The sequence below is a fragment of the Branchiostoma lanceolatum genome, chromosome 3 (assembly GCF_035083965.1).
Source record: "Branchiostoma lanceolatum isolate klBraLanc5 chromosome 3, klBraLanc5.hap2, whole genome shotgun sequence".
NCBI lineage: Eukaryota > Metazoa > Chordata > Leptocardii > Amphioxiformes > Branchiostomatidae > Branchiostoma > Branchiostoma lanceolatum.
This window is the reverse complement of record NC_089724.1, coordinates 4,044,231-4,068,721: the sequence shown is the minus strand read 5'-3', so window position 1 is coordinate 4,068,721 and position 24,491 is coordinate 4,044,231. Positions and strand designations below refer to the sequence as shown.

Sequence of the window (24,491 nt, the reverse complement as noted above, 5' to 3'; positions counted from 1 at the left end):
TGCGCCAGCTGGTTGGCGCAGGGTTGAGACTCTTCATCTCACTCTGAGGTTTTGCATCAGAAGGTTGACAAATTTCTGTTGAAAACAGATCTTCTCATCTTCAGGCTCCGGTCATAAAAAATATGGCTGGAGAAGGAAGCAGCTTTGCCATCAATGCAGGGCACAAGTATCGTGTCCTATCTGACAGTTCACTGTCTCTTAGTCTCCAGACAGCATATCTCCTCAGCAGCCTGGTGTTGGCTGTCGGGTGCGGCCTGCTTGTCATCTACCTGGTCTGGAAAAAAGAGCTTCTGCAAAAACCTCGACACTTCATTCGTTGTAACTTGGCTGTTGACGACATCGTCTTCACTGTCTGCATGATTCCCACAGAACTCTGTCTTCTCTTCAGTCAAGACAGCAGTGTTGTCCAAGAGGCGTGCTGGGTCCAAATGCTGGTGGGGCGATTGTCATCAGCATCAATGTTTGGCACATACCTTCTGATGGCAGTAGAACTGTATTACTTCATCTGCCAGCCGCTGCATTACAACAGCAAAGTCACCACAAAGCGTGTCGTCTTCAGCATACTTGCAGTCAGGGCCTTTGCCTTGTTCTTCGGAGCTGGATCAGCAATCATCCTTCGACTGCAGGACTCCCGTGGAGGACTACATCTATGTGATCCAGAGCCCATCACCAGCACAAGCCCTGCTGCCATCTTTACAAGCATTTCCTATCTTGCAGGAGTACTGGCTGTCATCACTATCGTCATAATCTACTACCTTGTCTTCAAGGAGGCCAGGAAACAGCAGGAGAGGGACGAGAACCGCAACCTGTGGCTCTGCCAGACCAAGGCCTTCAAGACGATGACACCGCACATCATGATTCTAGCCATATTGTTGGCATCCCTCATCTTCCTGGTTGCCTTTGCTCGGGTGTTGTACAATAAAGAAGAAAAAACATCAGTCTCACCAGTTCTCATCGCCTCCCAAGTAGCCAAGCTGATCTACCTGACCCTTTCATCTGTGGTCAACCCCATCATCTACAGCTTCAGGCACCCGGAGTTCCGACCAGCTCTGAGGGAGCTGTGCGGCATGCCTCAAAACCTGCCTGCAGCAATGGCACCACCTCCTGTACGTCGAGGCCAGGACATGGAGATGGCTGTCTTCAGCACTCCTGATCGTGGGCAATGGGCATCGGGGCGAGAGTTCAGGCCAATACCATCTTCTTCACAAGGAGAGGGGCAGCTTGAAGAGGAAACACCACCTCCCAGTCCAGCCCAAACACAGGCAGAGGCCCATAGCCAGCAGGCACCACCTCCCAGTCCTGCCCACAGCCAAGAAGAAGAAGAACAACCAGAACAAGCACCACTTCCAGGACAGTGCAAACAGAAGACCCGACCCGGTCGACCCATGGTACTAACCATACAGGCAGAGATACACCCCAGCCCACCACCACGTGGACAAAACCTCGGACAGACAACAGCCTCCCCTGAACAACGCAAACACGACATTGAAGAAACCTCCGCATCAATCCCCAAAATCCACATTGACTAAGACATCATAATTTGTGGAGAGGAAGACTTCAAGTTGCCCAGAAAAACCAATATCCAATGATGGCATGGCATGAAGATACAGGTTGAGAATCTACAGTGAAACTGATGAAAACAGTGGAGGCAAAAAAATGACAAAACATCTATTGTGACTTAAAGTCAGACTTTTAGAACAACAGTGAACATAGACAGCTGCAGAGTAGGAAGACAGCAATCCCACAGAACTGTTCCCATACTGTTTATTATGTTTGTATCAAACTTCTAGGACTTTTATCGACAAGATCAAGACTGAAAGAAAGGAGACTGCTTAGTTGCTACACCGCAGTAACTGTTTGACTGGGGAACTGTGCCTGTGGCAGATAACAGAAGAGTAATGTGATTCAAAAGGACAACATCACAACAGAACTGTTCGCGACAGTTCCTTCCATGAAAACTCAACAGACCTCCTGGATACAAACTAAACCAAGCCATGACTTCCTTCGGTGAGTGACTGTATCACTTATCTCAGTCTGTGATCTAATATCTAGTCAATTAAAGCATCACTAAATTTACAACGACTTTCTGTAACTGTCCCTTGAGTATTTTAAACACCTCATGTTATACGGTTTTTAACTTGGTACAAAATTAGCACTATTGTGGCCTATCAATGATCATATTTTCTTTCTTGCCTTTAAATTTTAATGCCCACGGTCATGATGATGACCATTTTGGCATGTAGGGAAAGTCGTGTAAAGTGCGTTTCATAAGGGCACAAGATCGGTGACATGGCAGGATTCGAACCCGGGATCCCTTGGTTCTGAGCGGAACACGCTGCCGTTGCGCCACACGACCCCACCATATTGCTTGCCGTTCAATAACTTGATAACCATCTGTTAGAAATTCTTGCTGTGAGATGTCAGCAGCAAGCATTTGATGACGGAGGACCTCCTTTCACACACACAGATATGAAAACAACCTCGTTTCTTTGTCCCTGGGATGTCTGACATTTTCTCTCTACCCTCCCTGTATTCAAAGTGCCTCTTATCAGAACCTATGCTGAACACAACTAACCGTAAATGCAGCAATGTTCGCGGTGGTTTTATGTTCGCGTTTTTTGCTGTGAACTTTCAGCGCAAGCTTAAAACCACTGCAAAACTTTTTGCCCACGTATGACTATACTGCTACTATTGTTTCAAACGCAAACTTAAAACCACGGCGAACACTCCATTTCACCCTACCGAGAAATAACAACCATGCGAACTTAAATGCATTTACAGTGTCGTACCTTCTCTGACACTGCTCAGTAACATGCACTCTTGAGGCCTTTAAATGATTGTAAGCCATTCAATAACTCCCAAACCATCTGTTGGAAAATTCTTGCTGTGAGATGTTAGTACCATGCATTCAATCACAAAGAACACCCTTTCATACATACAAATATGCTAACAACCTCGTTTCCTTCTCTCTGGGATGTCTGACATTTTCCCTCCACACTCCCTGTATTCAACGTGCCTCTTATCATAACCTATTTCCACGAACAAAAGAAGTGGTAAGACTTGTCCTTTAGTTAAGCTGTGGGATGTTGGACCATTGGAAGAACTAATTAAGGGAAGAGAGACGTCACAGGCCTACGCACAACCTCCCACATATACTGTAAATCCGTTTAATATTGCGGTTGGTAGTTTTTATTTTATTTTTTAATCCTCCCACACCATCATTGATGTATAGGGCGGTGCCCATCTCCGTTTCATAGCCCTGGGCCACACTGTTGTGCAATCACTGTAGCAGGGGGCTAGTCCACTGGCAGTGAAGTGTGTTTAACTTCCATACTGTTTCACAAGTATGAACTGTTTCACAAGTATGTACTGTTTCACAAGTATGTACCATTTTTATAAAGTCTTTGGTATGACTCAATGCGCCTCCTGTCCAGAGATGTCCTACCCGGGGCTTGAACCCCAGTTCTTCTGATCCAAGTAATTGGAACCAGATGTGGTGAGAGACAAAGGCGCAGGCCACTACACCACAGGGACACCCCCGGTTGGTAGTTTTAGCGGTTGGGAAAAAGTGAGTAGTTCACAGCATTTAATTTTAATGGTGGGAACAAACATCAGTGTTTCAAACGTTAGTGATCAAATATCTGCCATGATGAAATTTTAGCGGTTGACTTGAGTGACCGTTTAAAAAGCTAAAATTAAGTTACCGTTAACAAATCAAGATTTACGTTATTCATTTCAGACAGCTCGTTGGCCCCGTTGAAATTTAAATTTGAAGCTAGCCTAGTCTACAAAAACATGACTTTGTAGAACTGAAAAAAAAATCTTGGATTAAAGTAGGAATAAGGGAAATAATATTTTTTTCAATCTAGCCCAATATTGAAAAAATGTACTAAGTCTAAGAATAATCACCACTCTCTGATTGTTGTATGCACAAGAAAAATGAATAGACATTAATAGCAGAATGTAACATAACAACACACCCATTAAGGTTAATTATATTGTGATTTTGTTGTAATTTTTGTTAGATATTACAAAAGGTATCTTTGAGGCCACATCAATTTAATTTCTTGGTTAACAGATTTTTTTGGGTAAATTTTAGCACGAGGACATCATTAATACAGAAGGCTGGGGTGAAAACTTGCACCTGACACTGTTCACTCCCTGAAACTGTGTGCACTAAAGTACAAACTTTCCTCTGAGATTCTGTTTTCATGTTGATTTAAGTTTCCAATCTAGCGTTTTTTTTAAATACTGCTAACTAAGAAATTAAATTGGTGTGGCCTGATATAAGGAAATCATCATGAATTCTGATTCAGAAGCATGAAAATAGCTGCAGCTCTTTTAGTGTTACCTGTAAAAGCAAGGAGTTCTTTTTCAAAGCTGTGTGACTGTACAGTCCAATAGTTGGATACTATGGATACTTGAATTAGTAAATTCCACAGATGATTTTCTTGTAATTTTTGTTAGATATTATCTTACTGTTATAAGAAATAGGCCCACAGAATAAATTTGTAAAAGTGATGTTTTGCAAAAGTAACAATGATGTAAAATTCGATTTGTCATTGAGTGAATTTTCTCCTTTCAGTAGCCGTGTTTTGTGTTTAGCAGGGCTCAAATTCCAATTGCGACGTGGCACCGGAACATTTTAAACATGCTCTGTGACCCACCATAGGTGTTGTATTCTGTTGTGGAATCTAATTTGGAAGGATTCAACTTATAAAGTATCGGACCATTTATTTTGAACTTCGTGTTCACTGTAAAGGCAAGGAATTATCACTTTAAAGCTGTCAGTTGAAGTCCAATTTGAGGTGCACAAAAGTGCATATGCACCCAGCCTTTTGAGCCCTGAGATTTGACACTATAACTTGACTTTATCATCACCTTAAGAAATTTGTGGCACATGTACAATTGCACAGATAAATTGTTAAAGGTACTGTTACAGTTACAGGCACATGGCCTACCTACATGTACCTGTGTGATGATATTAATCATTTATGTTCGTAATGTATACAGTAACTGTAACAGTTATAGATACATAGCCTACCTACTTGTGTTATAATAATAATCATTATTATTAATAGTGATGTTAAATATAAATAGTCAGGCACGTCTTTCCAGTACAATGTATATAGTGTTTACTTGACATATAATAATTAAAGTTACTAATAGTACAAATTTTAGTAATCTGCTGTTGAAGATTGAATACAGGCACTTTCTGTATACAAATGTATGTTGTTCATTAAGGTACAATATCAATGTATCAGGTTATAATTACATAGACTACCTACTTGTGTTATGATGGTTGACTTAAGTTTAACATAAATACCTGTCAGGCACTTCCTCCCAGTATATAGTGTTTGTTAAGGAAGTATCATATTCCTGGTTCTCCCATCATAATATATTTAGTGATGATTGTTGAGTTTCATTACATGCAGGCACTGTCTCCCAGACTGAGTACATAATATAATTATAAAAAGTTTTGTGAGTTAAGCTACAGTTAGTATGGTGTATGCTGTAAAAAGACTAATTCTGTAAGTTGTGAGTGACAATAGTAATAAATAATGTGGACACAAGGTCATCAGAACTTGCCCTGACTCCCTCTTTGGTATTTGGTATCAAAAAATCCACAAAGTCTCACGACAGGTACAATGTTTGTTTGTTTTGCATACCCCGGTAGACCGCCTCATGGTATAACACACCAAGTTTGTACTGAACATTACAAGCTGCATATATATATATATATATATATATATATGACCTACTCACACCAATTGTGACCGAAGCATTACCAGTCCTGCACTATGCAGAATGGTTTTTGAGCTCTACCAGCAAGTGCAGAAGTTGCTTTGTTCAGTACGTTTACCAATATAAGTCTTCTCTTGCATGTACTGTAAATAATGCAGAAATGTTCGCAGTGGTTTTAGGTTTGCTGTTTTTGTGGCAAGCTCTTCGCAGCGAACTTAAAACCACCACAAACTTTTTTGCCCTCCTATCCCTTGTCTACTATTGTCTCAAACACAAATTTAAAACCACCGTGAACACTCCATTTTCTCCCTACCGTGAAATTAAAATCATACAAACTTAAAAGCATTAATTAAAATATGGACTTTTATCAATCAATAATCGTTTGAAAGTCTTCTCACCAACGAATTTTCCTCTCTAAGTTAAAGGTAGCTTTTGGGTTGGGTTACCTTTGCGCTTGCCCTCCTCTGTTCCTCCTGATTGTTGATGGCGGAGTCTACGTTGTCCAGGACGGCGTTCAGGTCGGCTATCTCCATGTCGTGCCGCTCATGCTCCTACAGAGGATTTAGGGAAAAGATTAAAAAAAGTACATCATTCATCCTCAATGGACCATTCCTTCCGCATTGACCGAAAACATAACGCTCTCACCGCATCTACATCTATCCCCTCCTCAAACAAGTCCCTACTCGGTGGATACAGCCGTCAACAAAGAAGGCATAGCATTTTTCTTTGGTCTGCTCATATCTGAAAGGGCTGCAGAGCCAAAAAGCTCAACAGAAGTCAGTCCACATTATTGACAGCCAAGTGGTAACGGGGGGCGCCCGAACATCGCACGCGCCCTAACATCGCACGGATTTTTTACTGATCTTATTTTGCATAAGTACGCCGTGTTTGTGTCCAATGACTAAGCTGATAAGGAAGGTAATTAACCCAAGTTCATGCACATAATTGGCATTTACATTCAAAACATAAGTGTACATATTCATTTCTTGTTTTGTCGAAAAGTAGTATTTTGACAATAATGATGGTAGCGCTAAGTAGAGGGTCACTGCGTAGCTAGACGGCCCGGCACCTAGATATACGACCTGTGCCAAGGAGATACATAAGTCACACAACTATCATACACATAAGAAAAATAACTTCATAAAACACTAAAAATTTGGGTCTTTAAGTGTTTGTTGAGAAGAAAACCGACCAAAGAAAAACAACGTAAACATTGCTGTCGTCTGACGACGTTGTTTTCCCGCCATTTTTGGGGGCCGCGATGGTGGCGGAACGATTCAACGCACAGTTTTGTTACGCTCTAACATGTGATTGGTACTGTGTTTGAAAAGGAAACTGAATACAGAGATGGCGAATATATTTCCCAATAAGTAGACGGAGTATTGTTGATGTAAGCGGTGTCGTTTTTTCGTAATGATTTCGTAAGTCGGGTCGCATTCAATATGTACGTCGGGCCGCGTAGTAGCCTATTTCCCGTGGAAACATGAGCTGGGATGCGCTAGATATAGCCCTTCTCACATGACGTGAGAAGTGCACACAGTCAAAATTTTCCGGTGAAAAGAAAGCTAGAATATAGCAGACTTCAAGCCTTATTTACATTTCCCTAACTTCATCACCAACTTTTGAAGAGAGCAAAATTACCAAAGCGTAATAAGTTAGGCACACTATCTGGCGTAGCACTAAATCAGAAGGTACATTCGTGAAAACGTCTCACAGCGTCTTCTGCATGTAACGCGGAGCAAGAAGGGCCCATGAGCAGTATAAATACATTTCTTGTCCAAGTATGGTCTTTAGATGAATGTGTTCAAAATTCATTCATTAAAACATGACCATTCTCTGGCAACCAGCAATGGAGCGCCGTGAGTTCCAGCGCGTAAAAAAACGTCCGATGGTTGGGCACCCCCCGTTAAGGCCATTTTTGTCCGTCAAGCCCTGTTTTTGACGGAGGTGTTCGAAATAGAACGGGGCGTGGCTTATGGCATTTGACTGGAACAGTCCATTGAGGTGAAGCATGATGCTTTTTCAAGTAGCTAGAATGATTGAGTAAATTATTGCGAAGAAGAGAGCAAGGCCAGTGGCTGAGCCAAAGATTTGGTGAGTTGATCTCTTTCTTTATGTGTTTTTTAAATGGATTTATTCACCAGCATTGTCCAGCAAGAAATGTTTTGTTGAAGAATACCAACTTGAGGGAGGTGACAATAACCTTATTCTGACCTCCTTGAGAATACTAACAGCAGGAAGACATCCCCTCTACTTCGTTCAAGTACTGGATTTCATTCGTTCTTTTTCATGTCTCAAAGATGGTCTTACCTCTCTTTCCAGCCTCTCCCGTTCTTCTCTTTCAATCCTCTCTTTTTCTAGTCGCTCTCTCTCCTCCTCTTCTGCTTTTTTCTTGGCTTCCTCTGTAAACAGATACAGAAGAAAACTGTCAGTCAGTTTCACACAGAACGAACAGGGCAGTATATAATCTGTCAGTGAATCTATTTAACAAGGACAATATAGTAAAAAAGAAATTATATATGACTTTAATAATGTAAAACATAAGATACTTATTTTGTTGTAGTCAATAGTTTTATTCCATACTTATGTCTTGTTCTATGTTTACTGTTGTTGCCATACTTTGTACCTGCTACAATAGTCGCGCAATAAAGTTCTTCTATGACCAGTAAAGCCCCATACAATTGCAATATTGTTATAGCTTGTTATACTGTCCATGTCAAAATTCCAATGTGCTGTCTAAAATGTCTTTGAAATAGCCACAGGCTAGCTGGGCAGCCCTGGCTGTTTGTCCTAAACAGTCAAACCAATAGATAAAATAAATAAATATATAATTGCATGCATGGTAAAATATTTCTACTTGTACCAGACCTCAAAGTCAAGACATCTATCATTTCACCCTGCAAATAGCTAACATTATAATAACTTTAGTCTTTTATTGCATATTCCTGCCCAGATGAGCTACAGGTAAATGCACACAGATGACCACACGTGGTCTAGAGGATGCAAGATGTAAAACATAAATGCTACATTATCACAATATATAATAGTAATGAATTAATTATGATATAATACTCAACAATAGCACTGACAGGTATAGCCTGGTATCTAGGCCTACGTGTATATCCACACTAACCACTTGACTATGCACCTAGCATGTGTAATATAGTGGTTAGCGACCCTGTCTCTGGACCAAAAAGTCTCTGGACCAAAAAAGCCATGAGTTCATATCCCAGCTCACCAGACATGCACACTACTGGAAAGGGTTGCAGTTCTTAGGATGGGAAGTTAAGCTGTGGTCTACTGTTCATTATGCTTGTCGAAAAGAGCTAGGGGAATTTCTCTGGTACAATGAACCTGTAAATACTGTACATAGCATCTGTCTTCTATGTCACATAACCAAGGAAAGAGTTACTGTAGCTCTTCATGATCAGTGAGCTAAACTTGTTCCAAATCATTTTTACTTTCACATACTACAGTGGACAAGTCCCTTTCGTCTTCTCTCCCAAATAGAGAGGACAAAATAGACTTGGCAGTTATGATAGGTTGGGATACCAGGTTATGACATGTAATCATGTATGGTTTTGTAGGGTTGCTACATGTACAATATAGAGAGAGAATGGAACCAATGAAATGAAATTCCCACCTTCCTCTTTCAACTTCCTCTCCTCCTCTTCCTTCTGTAGTTTCTCCTTCTCAGCTTTGCTGAGTTTGGCGCTGGGCGGCTTCTTCGGAGGCTACAGGTAAGGAACAGGTAAGTCAGTTTTTCAAAAAAGTTTCTGCAGATTGTGATGCATATTTCAAGCCCATTGTCTAGTCAAGAAACAAAATAATTGAATAGAAATCATATACAACAGCAGACAGTGCCCGGGTTTTGTACATGTAGTTGTTTTGGCTAAATATTGCTATGAGCATACAATGTCCATGGTTGACTGTACATGTTGTGCCAGCATCTTAAAATGCACATGGATTTATCAATATTGGAGCTATACCATTTTTGAAATTCTTTAGAAGCGCTGCTTTTTCTGAACTGCATCTTCAAAATTTTTGGATGACAATTATTTCTTTGTTTTCATTGGCTCTTTTTCTCACTAAAATTGTATCCATCTATACATGTTTAATGAATTTTTGGTGAACATGTTTTCCCTGTTGATATTCATTAACTAGTCTAAAATCAAAAAGCCAAGCTGTTTTTTGCAAAAATAAAAGATATGTCTCTGTCTACTCTAACTAGCAGGTTTAGCAAGCATGTTTTGACTGTTTGTAACCAGCTGACACCGTAGGCCGCTGAACATTGCTCTGTGGGGTACCAATATGGTAGCACAAAAGGTGCTCAGGTGGCAGGTGGGTTCTTTGAATGCCTGACGGATTCTGTTAGCTCCCCGGAGAGACTGTTTCGGAGTCGTGAGGTGTACGAGGTGATTTCAATAGTTGTTGTTGTGAGAGAGTTATGAATAATCTTTGATTTATAGAGGAGCCAGGGAGTCAGTGACATTCTGCATGAGGAGCCACACCTGTCTGGGGGCCATCTTAGTTAAGGGCTTTTTCTAAAGAGGGGAACAGGGGCACTGCGCCCCAAAGCCATGTGCCCCCTTACCCTGGGGAACAGATCCTCTGACAAGCATAGATTCAGATTGAACAAGGATGCTACTACATGTAGGTCACATCAACGTAGGCATACATGTACATGTGGCCACTGTCTTTAATTGTGACCTGTCTGATCGTTATTTTGCACATATAGAATGCCCCATTTTAACTTAAAGTCTCTAAAACTCCACATTTTGCAAGAGGACCCTACCCCCTTCCATACCGACTGTTTTACAAGATTGAGGCACTGAGGGAATGTGTTGTGATTTCGAATAAGTCTGCTTATCAACAATTAAACAAAACAATGATTATGTGCTTCCAAGATTCTTTTCATAGACCAGGCCATGTCATAATCATCCGTGAAATCAGTTTGCTGTCATCGAACCTCAAAATGGTATAGCCCTGATAATTGAAGGTTAGACATGCAGGTAATGAGATACACAATACAAAAGTTACTCTTGAGCAACTGGATAGGTTTTTTGATGGGCAGGCATTTCAGATAGCATCCACTAGATGAAAGATGCTATCGGAAACGTCTGACCTTTTACAAAATCTATCCAGTTGCTTGAATAACTTTAATTTGTATTGTGCATGAATACATTACTGTGGAAGCTACCAAGCAGACATGCAAGCAGGGGTGTGCAGGCCATGCTAGCGGTTCACCTTTGCCTTTACCTTCATCAGTTCATGCAGTGCTGTAAACTTCACCACCTTAACTTTTAAAACGTTTTCTCTTACCTTCCCGGAGCTTTTTGTGCTGCTGGCGGACTTTTTTGCAGGCGACTTGGGAGGCTTCAAGTTTTATGTCAGCATGAAAGGAAACACAGCAACCACAGCACACACACACAAGGTTAGTAAAATATAAATCACTGGTAGTTAGCAAAAAATATGATTGGAATCATTAGATTTATGGATGAACTTTGATCAAATTTTTTCTGGGGAAAAGACATTCTAAACCTCCCTTGATACCTTGATTAAGGTTAGACATCCAGGTAGTAAGATACACCAAAAATAGTTACTCAAGCAACTGGATAAAATTTTGAAACAGTCAGACGTTTAACACGGCATCCGTCACTGATGAGTGACGAAAGATAGCGGATGCTGTCTGAAACGTCTGAGTGTTTCAAAATTTTATCCCTTGACATCATTTCTTATACCTGTTCCATATGCATGACCCAAGAAGCAAACAATTAGTTGGGCATATGAAAAATGCGCCATGCAATGTTGAAATCATTTGCAATGGTCAAAACATTTCTCATGGTTATCCAGCTTTCTTTGTCAATGTCTCGAAATACTGTTTCATACACCTGCTTATGAAGGAATGTTTTACTTTTTTTAAATCCCTTCTCCCCAGAAAAAGTTTGAACAGTTCTAGCTTGAATAAATGCCACTTGATAATCTTTGCTTGTACAGTTAAAGTGTTCACGTGTCTTTGACGATAATCCCCAAGCAGATGTCTGGGTGCCCCTTGATCAGCTTGTTTGTCTTGTACAAATATTGCTTCTTTTGAATGTATTTGAGATCATGTATTTAATTTGCTTTTACTAGAGTCTATGCATTGTGGCATCTAGTCAAGGAAACAGTTCACTGGACGGGCATATTACCAAGGAGGATACAAAACCATATCTGCATGCTATGGAGTTGCACATTATTTGATAACATAGCTAGGCACATTACACTGCGACAACTACACTGAATAATTTCATCCCTTTTCAAATCAACTTGACGGTTTGGCACTTGATTTCAGATCCAATATTTTGGGTTGCAAACTTGTGATTACAGAAATAAAACGATATATCTTTTTATAAGTTACATTTTTGGTTGATATGAAATTGCAGTCCTTTTAACGTTAGTTTTATTTGTTGAAAAATGGAGTGTAGCAAACTTCATAGCGCACATATTTTTGTCACATGACACCGGTATAGAAAAAAGGAACCTTGTGAAAGCTTGGCAACACAAAATGATGGATCCCAAAACTTTATCATAAGCACCGCCCCCCTCCCCACGAACTTTCTTCGCCTTTTGAATCTTAGGAAATAATATTCTATGGTTGACATTTTTACACAAAGAATGTAACAAACACGCAGAAAATCCAGCCAAACTACAAAAATGCGCTAAACGCCAACATCTGTTTGAAAACCAGGCGTTTTTCTGTGTTCTTACCATTTTGTGTTTTGAAAGTTGCGGCTTCCGTGTACAGCTACGATGGCAACCGAATACCCTATTGCGCATGTCTACTTACGGTGGTAGGTATTCAATATTTTACGACAGTAAATGGTAATTGTCTGTCCTTGAGAACTCCTTAAAGCAAATCAAGCATAAAAGTCTTTTGTTGCGTTGATATAAATATTTTTGTCAACTTTTATTACGAAAAACACAAAATGATTTGCACAACGATTAGATACACAGACACTGTCGTAAATTCATCTGCACGTTTTGCGGTATTTACGTAAAGATGGCAGACAGGTGTCAGGGTCAGAGGAGTTGGATGTTTTGACCGACGATTTCTTGCTGATTCCGGTAAGTTTTGAACGTTTTGGTAGCTTCGGTCTATCTGGGGGACTTTCATGAAGGTTCTAAATCTTCCCTGCGTCCTGTCATAGGCGGTAAGTCATGGAATGTTTGACTCTTGTTCATACGTGCGGAAACGCATGCAGTTGTTTTCATGTCTGCTTCAGCTCAGGTCAATGACCCCAGTTTTTGGTTCAAAATCATATCTGACGTCGCACGTCGTTGTTGTCGTTCAACAACTTTCTGTCGTCTTCGTGTTTTGTCCTAGAGTGTCACAAAGAAGGTCCGAAGTAAGTCGAATATTTCTAGTGTTACCAAAGCATTGTCACGAAATTGTACTTTACACAACACTCGTGCTATTCTTGTGTAATAAATTATTGGTGTGATGTTTGCATGGTTCAGTGAATAATGCATCCATTGCAAGGACATTACTAGTAGCCTGAGCTGAGGTTATTGACAGGATGATCATGTCAACAGTGGAAAAATGTGTACTGCTGACATGATAAGCTAGTGCAATTGTTTCTACTGCTGACAGATTCGTCCTGTCAACAGTGCAATTCTTTTTACTGCTGGCAGAATGATCCTGTCAACAGTGGAAAAATGTGCACTGCTGACAGGATCATTCTGTCAACAGTAGAAAAAAAATGCACTGTTGTGAGGACCATCCTGTCAGCAGTAGAAAAATTGATAATGCTCTGTCGACATGATGACCCTGTAAACAATTGGAAAAATGTCTACTGTTGCAATATGTCCTTGGCTTAACTTTGAACTAAAATACTTTCATTGCACCATGGAAGGTCAAGATTTCAAGTCCCAACATGTTGTGGCCATGAACCCAGCTGCATTGTGGTTACAGTGGTTTCAAAATACTGTTATGCTTATTAGTATTACTGGGAGCTTTTCCCATAACATAAAGCCTCACAGTGGTTAATGTACATACTACAGATATCTATATAGAAGAAATCTTTATTGACACGACAAAAGTACAGCGACTTTCGTAAGGTCTTCTACAACTACACATGCAAAACAAACAATGGTATACAAAATGATTAACCTAAGTACAAGTATATGAATACTTCAACATAGTAGGATTGGTCAGTCGACCAATCGTAGGGAATTACGCTGAGGAAGCGACCTTTGACCTCCGCTCGTGCCGCCTTCATTAATAGCGACATCCGCCGTCCCTACGGCTGGGCTCGCCTCCCGCTCAATGTTCCGTCGAAAATGTTCCCCTCTCGAGTCTTCACGAAGCATTTCAACCTACCGTGCGGTGCTCCCCAACTACCGAGGCACACATATCCGCCAAGAAACTTGCGGGTTGCCGTCCCCGTTGGGCCCGACGTGCACTCAGACAGCAGGGCCGCGGTGTGCAAGTACAGCAGCGTGCATGGGCCGCCAGTAACGTTGCCCACCTGGATTTGCAGTTCTAAGCGAGAGGCTCCACCCGACCCTGAGTCTCTACACTGTCCGTAATCCTTGGCGACGTCCTGCAGCGAGTTTTCTTCACCAGCCTGGGACCGCGCACCCGTTCCTGCCTGCTCCTGAGTTTGTGCTCCAACGTCCACACAGAGAGTCTACAGACCGGAACGACAGCCCCCCTCCCCATTTCCCGCCGGTGACGCCGGGTCTCGCGAGAGAGGCTCCGCGAGATGCCCGAGACTTTGGCAGCCATGTCTCTTTTCGTGAACTACGTAAACAACTTCTCCACGAGCAGTCCTTCCTCAGCGCCCGCCTTTCTCCCTCCCCACCCGTACCTACACGGATTCGAGGCTGCGATGTGCATCTACAGCAGCTTGCACAAGGCTACCAGTACAGTGAGTACACCAACTCCACGTCAACGCGAAGTTTACTTCCGGCCCGACTCGGAGTTCGCGGCGCGCGGCAGCGCCCTGCGGCGAGATCGTCTCCAGCCTGGGATCGCCGAACCGCAACTACTGAACTTAGAGTAGAGTAGAATAGATTAGAGTAGTTTAGCACAGCCAGATTGACAGTGCATCAAGACCAGCTCCAGCTGTGCACCGAAGACCCCCAGTACCCGCCCACGGCCCACTTCACAGTACTAAGTGAGAGCTACACGCCGACGCACTATTTTTGGCCTGACTCTACGCTGTTCGACAGTGCACGGTGACGTCTGCGGCCTGTTCTTCGCCAGTCCTGGACTGTTTTGCATGAACTCGAATATCTAGCTACTTCCTAATTTAGATTTAGCACTACCCTACAACTAACTACATTTCCGCTACGAGGTTTGGGGCCCTCACTTCTTTTGGCTTGGCCGTTGATGTCTTTGTACAACCAATAAGCCTCTATCACAGAGCAGACGCACATATTAAAGACATCACATGCCCCAAACCGCGTAGCTCTCTTCTTGTATTGTATATGTGTACGTAAGTGTAATTATAGTAGGATTGGTCAGTCGACCAATCGTAGGGAATTACGCTGAGGAAGCGACCTTTGACCTCCGCTCGTGCCGCCTTCATTAATAGCGACATCCGCCGTCCCTACAGCTGGGCTCGCCTCCCGCTCAATGTTACCACCGTCCCGCCCCTGCTGCAATTTCGTTTCTTTAACGAACGATCAGAATTGTGTAAATTTACCAATACCGTACGTAAATGCTACACTGCAGTTTGTGTTGTAACTGCCGGCCGCCAAGGCCACAGTCCTTGGCCGTTGATGTCTTTGTACAACCAATAAGCCTCTATCACAGAGCAGATGCACATATTAAAGACATCACATGCCCCAAACCGCGTAGCTCTCTTCTTGTATTGTATATGTGTACGTAAGTGTAATTATGTTGAGTTTAAAGTATCACTTACACTACTAGTTCTAAGATCGAAACATATATTTACCTATTTGTACACAGAAAGGGTTGTCTCCTTATATATCAGTTGTTCTTGTCATGGCCTGATTTTGGACCAAGACTGATGAGGCATATTTCTATCAAGACTTGGCAGGGCCTGTTCCTGTCAATAAGACATTTTTTGCACTATAGTACTAGTATTGACATGATGACATGTAGATGTCCCCGCGATGCTTTCTTACCTTGTGTCTTAAGGCAATAGAGCATGACAACGATAGTCACACGACAGCATACTGTCACCAGTCTAAAGCGGGCCAAACTACGCAATTACTAGTACAGTCGTGCTATGGTGAACCATGTCACATTACAGGCAGGCTAGAAATAGAGTTATTTTGATGTACCATTTTTGTCCTGTTTTGTCAGATTGTTGCCGACTGCACGGCTGGAGCGAGATGGCAGTGAACCTGAGATATCAAGTCAGACAACTGTACAAAAACGTAAGGACTGCTGCTGGAGCATTGACCTTTTTCTACTTTGATCCATTTGTGTGGGCATGAACCTGTTACCTCCATGAAGGATGTTTTGTTATAACTTATATCCATGAAAAATGGAGATATTGTTGTTTTTTTTATAATTTTTTTTTAACTATCTCGCTCAATGCAAGGCCGTAAGAGGCCACTTCTTGGCACTAATGTGGCATAGGTGAGAGACAGCGGTGTGTGTTTGTTTTGAAGATTTGTAGGTTCTATTTGGGGGGAAAGCAGTGGGCTGGGAGGGAATTCAAGATTTTTGCAGTTCGTGGAAAAAAGCTGTTACTGTTTTGGGTGTGTCTGAAAAAAAAAAAAATTCTACTACTTTTCTTTGAACGTTAAAATTTTAAATTGCGGATACTTTCTATCACTTCCAGAATGCCAAAATTGTCAATCTGTAAACATCTTTTGAAAGCTGACACCTTACAGCATATATTCTCACCGGCGAGTTTGTTTTGTCAGATTTAGTCGTTAACGCAACTTAGAAAGCGATTTGTCGGGTCATGGCTGATTCGAATCTGAGTTTCAAAGCGATCGATTGTCGGGGTGATAATTCATGTGTGTGTCTTATTTCTCTCATCACTATAGCTGATGTTCCTTGGCAGAGAGTACCCCAAGGGCCAGGACTACTTCCGACAGAGATGTAAGGCTGCTTTTGTCAAACACAAGGACGAGACTGACCCCGAGGTCATCAAGACGCTCATAGCGAGAGGAGACTACGTTATTAAGGAGCTAGAGGCACTGTACATGCTAAGGAAATACAGGACCCTGAAAAAGAGATACTATCCCTCGTAGGTATAGAGATGGAATGGTTGTTTGTAGCAATGATAATATTGACCTTTGTTCGGGTGATGATAAGGATTTAGAGACGGAACGTTGATCATAGCAATGAAGATATTGTTGTTCATGACATTTGGGATTTACAATGTATATTCTTCTTGGAGGGATTTGTATCTCATGGATCCGAAGTGGTGAACAGACATTTGAAACTGTTAAACTAAGAGCTGCTATCTGTCACCACCCCTTTCAGAATGCGGTGGGCCTGCTCAAGTTTCAACTTATGTCTCCATAGTCTTAGAATTATAATGATATCAACAGTTTCTGTGCATTTTCTTTTGTCCAGGAAAAATTTATTTTGTTGTCTTTCTGTTTAAAAAGAAATTAGATTCATGTGGCCTTACCTTATAGAAAAGCCATACATTGTATTACAAATAAAATGAACTAGGGCAAGTGATGGAAGGTTGTAGATTGCCACTATGCAGTATGATTTGATGAAAGTCAATGTTGTATATTCCATGTCAAACTCATTCACCTAATAGCAGAGCTGAATCCGCATCATAGAAACTCCCTACAAATGTACAAGCGCGAGGTAGGGAGTCCCCACGACGCAAATTCAGCTCTGCTAGTAGGAGAATGGTCAAACTTGGCAGTTTCGCAGTGTGTTCAGGCAGACAACTTAAAGGTGAAGAAAGGCAGTTAGATTCCACTCAACAGTCACTGAAACAGTTCAGTCCGGTTGTATAAGAAAGTTGATGATTGTTCACCAATGCAGAGAGTAAAATAGTAAAACTGTTTTCGACACTAGAAACAACAAGTGCCCACATTTCAACTACACATGATGTCAAAGACTAAAAGTAACTTGTACTTCGTTTTGTCATGTTTATTTTATGGACATTAAGTTTTGTTTACTGATGGAACAATGATTATAAGTGTGTCTGCAACAATGTAGAAGGGCAAGGGTAGCTTGATGGTGAGTACCATCAGTTATTGTACATGTCCATCATCTGGAAGGTCTCGACAAAAGCAAGTAAGCAAGCAAGCCATCATTGTTAGCACTAAATATAGAGAGTCTCATGACTTCCTGTATTGCGCCTTGGGGTGGTATTACTCTTGCAATGAAAAATGTAACAAAGGCCTAGGTTTAATTGAACAATATATACAACTTGACACACTGTTTTGCTCGAAAGGAACAATAAAATTATTAGTTGTTCAAAATGTGTGTAGTGTGAGTGTGTATGTGTGTATATGTGTGTGTATGTATGTATGTGTGTGTGTGCATCTGTGTGAGTGTATGTGTGTGTGCATGTGTGTGTGTGTATATGTGTGTGTGAATATGTGTGTGAGTGTGTGTGTGTGTGCCTAATGCCTATATGTGTGTTTGTGTATGTGTGTGAGTGCATGGACTGTAATGTGAGTTGTGTTTGTGCATGTGCACATATTCTGATGTGTTTGCGTGTGTGTGTGTGTGTGTGTGTGTGTGCATGTGTATGCGTGTGGTATAATTAAATTTGTGCACAGATTCTGACTTATGAAGATTCAAGTTCCCTTGATATGGAGTGAGCTATGTTGGTTTGGTTTATTTTTAGGCAGCTTGTCTCTTAATGTATAATTTAATAGACCACAATTTGGCATGGCCCTCTTGAATGCAATTTCAATACTCTCGATAGATGGCGCCATTGCACTGGACATAGGAACATGCATCTGCAGTAACTTAGGGTGTCAAGCATCGTTTGAAAATCCTTCCGAGTCGATTATTGTTGCTGTTTATCAAACATTTCTGATGACAACATACTTTTTCAAAGTTATTTATTGACAGTTATTCAAAGAGCAGAATGATAATACTTGCAACAATGGATGAGTACACACAGAAAAAGATTTTGATGAGGACATGATTTTTTAAAGTCCTTTTTATTGACCATTATGCAAACAAGAGAATGATAATACATGCGACAATGGATGAGTACACAAAGAAAAGATTTAGATAACTTCACACAACTGCGAACAATAATGTACATTATCAACCTCCCCCATACTTCATATGATGACTATTTTTTAATCTTTGAGGGGGGGGGGGGGGGGCAAAACAAAACGACGAGTCGGACATGCTTTGTAATCAAGTCGACCTCCTATTTGCTGACTGACGCCCCTTTTCTACTTGCCGGCGATTGCTAAGCGACCGTACAGCTACTCTCTAAGCCGAGGTTGGTGGAGAAGATCGTGATCTTTTATGTGATCATATGATAAAAAGGTCACAATCTTCTCCACCAACCTCTGCTTGGAGACTACGCACAGCGACCAGAATTAGATTTGTGTGACCCTTGGTTTCATATTAAATTGGGAATATAACGGAAGATGTAAAAGTATATTTTAAAAGCGATCTGTCTAATCATTGGTCACTCTGCGGTGGGAAATGAGTATGAAGTACTCTCCCCATATATGAGTCTTCAAACGACATGCGATTTGTGGCGAATTTAAAGAAAACAAATTTCCAAAAAAATCGCCAAAAATCGTGATTTCAAAATATACTCGTTGACACGCATGATTCTTAATGTATTACTATCATGTACATTCCTTCAAAGTTATATTGATGAACATCGAAGTACAAGCCAAGGAGAGCCTTTTTTTCTAAAAATGGGCCGTATTATCACCTTGCTATATATTAGGCACTACCTTAAAAAAATTAAGGTTGAGGAAGGTTTATAAAGCTTAAGAAAGGGTTTTTTCAATAACATCCCCAAAATCCTCAGCCACCCTTCAACCGTACCTTTAACTGTAACATATCATGTGCGAAACCGTCGGCTACTCATTACCTATTACACTGTCCTACACATCAACCAGCACTCAGTTCTCTTCGGCCAACTGTCTGGGATTCTCGTTCAACGTTGAACTACTTATTTTTTTCTTCATTTTACGTTTATGTAGTTCTCTTTAGTCTTTTCGTGTCAAGTCTGCGATGATGGTAAACACAAAAACTTCTTGTATCATGTTTTATGAATAAAATTGAAATAAATAAAAAATTCCGTCATTATTGGCGGCCAAAAATCCATACTGGTAATATGATATAGTATATACAATTTCACACATCAAGTCGTAACATTCCTGCTAATGCCATGTTGATTCAATCATATGGATGCCATTCTCGGTGAACCCCAGAAATGAGTGTGCGAATAGAAAAAAATGGCAAAAAAAGGTACCTTCATTATGAAATCTACCTGGTTAGGATGGTTGAGCATTTACAATTACTAAACACGCAGTTAGACTATGGTATACCGAATAATAGATTCTTCATTTTTTGTTCTTCTTCTTCTTCAACTTTGGAATTGATTTTAGCATTCTACGATATTATTCTTTTTCCGAATTTTTTTTTGGGGGGGGGGGGGGGCGAATTTCCGGCATAAAGTTGATCGTTTTGCAGCTGCTTTGGACGATTTACAGTATGATCGATTTTTTTTTTTAAACGGACGAAAATTGATGCGCCCGTCGATGTCATCCATATAATCGAATTCATATGGCCCAACTGAGCTCAGGACATTCAAATATGAATAATTCTACCACACACAAGAATGCTCAGGGTATTTACTAGTACATATCTACAAACGTTTACAAACACTGTTGTCGTGAATGAGCTGCAGAAGCCCCACGTTACCCGGCTGTTCTGCTGGGCTGAAGTCCAGTGTCACTTGACTGTCACGTGTACAACACCTAAACAGTAAAAAGACAACATCTTGCGTGTTACAAAATGAATAAAACCCATTATTATTATCATCATCATCATTATTATAAAACTTCTTCATTGTATTTCAGAGTGAAAGTTGGAACATGATATCATCAGAGAACTAGAGTTCCACGAACACTTTATCTTCGCCAGATAATAAGTTGAAGGTTTATTATGGAGAGTGATTAATATTTACATGCTTATCACCCCCTGCAAATTTGATCATACACCATACCGTGTGGAAGTTATGATAGGGGGGGATGAGTCCAGTCTAGATAGGGTCAAAAAATTATTTGGTGGTACAAGACTAGTATATGTGTCTAGTGTGCTGATATATGTTATAACTGGTCATGAAAAAATATTGAAAGTGATGATGAAATGGTACAGTCAATATATATGAATAGAATAAATCTTTATTCCATATCATCCACATTTTGAAAGGCATAGTACATGTGACTTTTCCATACCTAGCAGTGGTGCGGTTTTGGTGCAGTGTACTCTCCAAGCAGAGGAGTGGGTCCGGCTGGTTTTTGACGTGTTTTTAGGTGTTTTTGTCAGGCTTTCTATTTTGTCCCCTTTTCGTTATGTCGCCAACCGTGTGTTGGACAAAAATGCCTAAACTGAACACGTTAAAAACCAACCGGACCCACACCTCTGCTTGGAGTGTAGTGAGTGTCCCATCTGTTTGTTTATATGCCCCATCTGTTTATTTATACTTTTAGGCAAGGCCTGAGCTGTTTTCGTGAGCACTGTCACATGCACCATTATGAGTTGCAGTGGATTTACAAACTTTTCTTACTAGTTAGGTAAATTAGCTCCTGATTTGCATAATTAGTCATTGATTATACATACATGCACAGACATACAAGCCTGGATGGCGGTGATATTTACAATAAAACTGAGACTCAACACCTATATACAATACAACAACTGTATACAAAACAGGAAACAGACGTGATCTGTAGTTTCATCGTCATTAACATGAACACACACAGACACTCTGAGACACAAACACACATACACATATACGGCTCGTTCTAAACGAAATGTGCAAAATAGCGATTTTTAGGTTCTAAAAATTGATCATCCTTTTCCAAGCAAACCTACCGCATTGTTTAGCTTAACATCTCTTTTTATGATCCCCAAAATATTACAGCTAATTTATCACGGGAAGTTACCGAAAATTTCTGAGCTTTGATTAGATGTCTTTGGAGTTTACCCATGATTTTGCGGAAAAAATGTTGAACATCAGTTCATCAAATATTTGGGGCTTTCATGTCGTGACATCATATCGCCTTTAAAACCTATAGTTGAGGAGTCAGTATCTCTGGTAAAACTTTTGTCAAATTTAGAGCCGTGCTGACGATTCTAACTGTTTCATTCAGGAATAAGCTTGTCTGGAATTGTTTTGCATTTCGACTTGTTTGAGCACTTTACCAGACACGGAATTTGATAGTTCTTGCAAAACGTTCCACCCTCCGTTGATTCGAATAACTTACCTCTTACAACATTTATAACATATTCAATGTTGCGAACTAATACTGCTTAGGAGCAGTATAGCATTTGGAACGGAGGGGGAATCGTGGAAAAACGGTAACGGAAGTTACATACTGCCATCAAAAGGCGTGTTCATCAGACATATGGACAGGCAAAGTATACTTCTTTAAAGTAAATCAAAGGTAGTTTTCTGCATCATATGAACTTACCATGTAGTTACGGTCAACATAAATCACAGTCTGAGTCACTAGGGCAGAAATGTCCGCCCATTTGTTTCGTATTCTTCCTTCTTAAGCAGTTATCTACCACACTTATCTATTGTTTGTCTCGAGCAGATGAACTATATCACACGTCAGAATAACCTACAAACCATCAACGTGATAAGTATACCTAAAACTAAACTAGAAGGCCAATATTTCCGTACACATGCTGGACATTTCCGCTATCGTGGTCAACGGTGGTATTGCCCAAACATGGCACATGGGATATCAGGTGTCAGGCATTGCCCAATTGTTGCTCATGTTTCGTTTACAGTGGTAGTGTTTGTAACCATTATTTTCCAATACGATAGTCTATTTCATATCTACATGACACAAAATTACAAAGTTGCATTGACTTGTGTGCAAGCATCCCAGCAAGGTCACAGTCACCTACAAAAATGGCGCCCAGAAGTTGCTCGTAAACGCTGTTTCCGGTATGCACAGGTGCACAGGTGTTTTCATAACCGATGACTTCTGCAGTTCCTATTTTTCTGTTATTTTCAGCTTAATTTGATGGTCCTTACACAGCCCCTTTAAAACATAATCATACAAAATCTTATTGAAACTTATTTTGATATTTTATAATTTGATTCATACAATCTATACATGTTACACATGTTACTGTTAGGGCACTTTCCACCTGAAGAAATAATACAATAAAATAATACATACTTTAGCTGGTGTGTTACGCCTAATGGCGGTTGCACCGGCTATATAGATACAGATACAGATACTTGCAGTGACGGTGGAGGTAGTAGTCCAAACCCTTCGCTATAGGCAGTATAGCTGTATTGTGTGCCTAACAGAAATAAATGTCTTTCTACTTATCTCAACATTCTGTTAATATGTACGATGTAGAGGTTAGTGTTATTTTATACATCAAATTCACAAGCTTCCATAGACAGTAACATATGCCTCCCGTGCACTCAGTGTACACGAGCTTAAAGGCAACCTAAACAGTGTGCAACGAAAGCAGTGGAAAATGAAATACACTTTATATGCGAATGTCCCGAATTTGAAGCCGAAAGAAACAGATTATTCACGAAAGTATCCGAAATCTCCAAAAACTTTTCTAGATTAAGAAATACACAGAAACTCATATTCTTTTTGAAATCTTCCACCCCCCCTCATCATTGAAAGTGTGGAACTTTTTATTTCCCACTGCTTTCAGAGAAGAAATCAAACCCCGCATTAGTACCGTAGATATAGAAACCTACTATAGAATAGCAATATAGAATGATCTTGTATTACATGTATACCTTTTGTTTTACCTTACATTTGTATTTCGACACTGTTGTCAACATGCAATTAGCCTACGGGCATGAATTTGCAGTAAACTATTGTCATTAATATTAGGGCATTGAAAGTCATATTTTCAAGATTAATTTTTGTGTGATTTCTATCCATAGTAAGTTTAAATAACAATGGGCAATTGTGGGAAATTGCTATTTTACGGCAGGTTTACGTTGCAGATGTTCCTTTTCAATCTTCCACATGTCTAGTATCTCCCTAAAAGTTCCATACAAGCTAGGTGGGACAAGAAAACACCATCTCTCGCCTGGGGTCAAATAACTGCAAACGTAAACTCATGATACGAATCTTCAGTTCTGACCAAAGTACAATTCGTAACCTGTGTTTCATAAGCTTGGGTTGACCCTATGTATACCGCACTCACACCAGGCACACTTTAATTGGCCAGCGACGAAACCGTGGTCTATTGACATGACCTGGATACCACATCACCGAATCATCACTCCACACAACCAGCTGAAAGCAACCTAACATTACCATAATTACAAAAATGTAAACTTTAAACAAGCCAACAATTAAGGGGGAAACGTCACAATGCATCTCCGTAACAACACGCTTCTGTTTTGAATAACCAGTAGCTTTTCTTTTAGGAGCCATGATGCACACGTGCATGCATCATAAGGGGGTAGATAAGATACTTCATTTGCATAATCTGTCATGCCGACAATCATTAACTGTTTTAATCAACAGGTAGGAACAACGCCCACTTGGAAACGGGCAGCTCTCACAGAGTCTGGCACACTTGAGGATAAAACACAGCC

General features: G+C 40.6%; 2 protein-coding genes across 3 annotated transcripts in view; one reads left to right on the top strand and one right to left on the bottom strand.

The window, feature by feature from the left end:
* LOC136429767 (dynein axonemal intermediate chain 7 homolog) overlaps positions 1 to 12,602 on the bottom strand; it is a 40,795-nt gene extending 28,193 nt beyond the window's left edge. Inside the window, exons 1-5 of one of the 2 annotated variants that reach the window (XM_066419735.1) lie at positions 12,493 to 12,602; positions 11,068 to 11,121; positions 9,389 to 9,479; positions 8,056 to 8,147; positions 6,192 to 6,296 (exon numbers count right to left, since the gene is read on the bottom strand). In XM_066419735.1, the coding sequence (XP_066275832.1) occupies positions 6,192 to 6,296; positions 8,056 to 8,147; positions 9,389 to 9,479; positions 11,068 to 11,121; positions 12,493 to 12,561 (411 nt within the window). In that variant the 5' untranslated portion in view covers positions 12,562 to 12,602. The remainder of the gene's footprint in view (positions 1 to 6,191; positions 6,297 to 8,055; positions 8,148 to 9,388; positions 9,480 to 11,067; positions 11,122 to 12,492) is intronic. The other variant, XM_066419736.1, reaches the window with a different exon arrangement.
* Positions 123 to 1,529, top strand: LOC136429097 (olfactory receptor 5P64-like). Its single transcript, XM_066418976.1, has one exon. The coding sequence runs from the start codon at positions 123 to 125 to the stop codon at positions 1,527 to 1,529; it is 1,407 nt and encodes a 468-aa protein (XP_066275073.1).
* Positions 12,603 to 24,491: the final 11,889 nt, after the last annotated feature.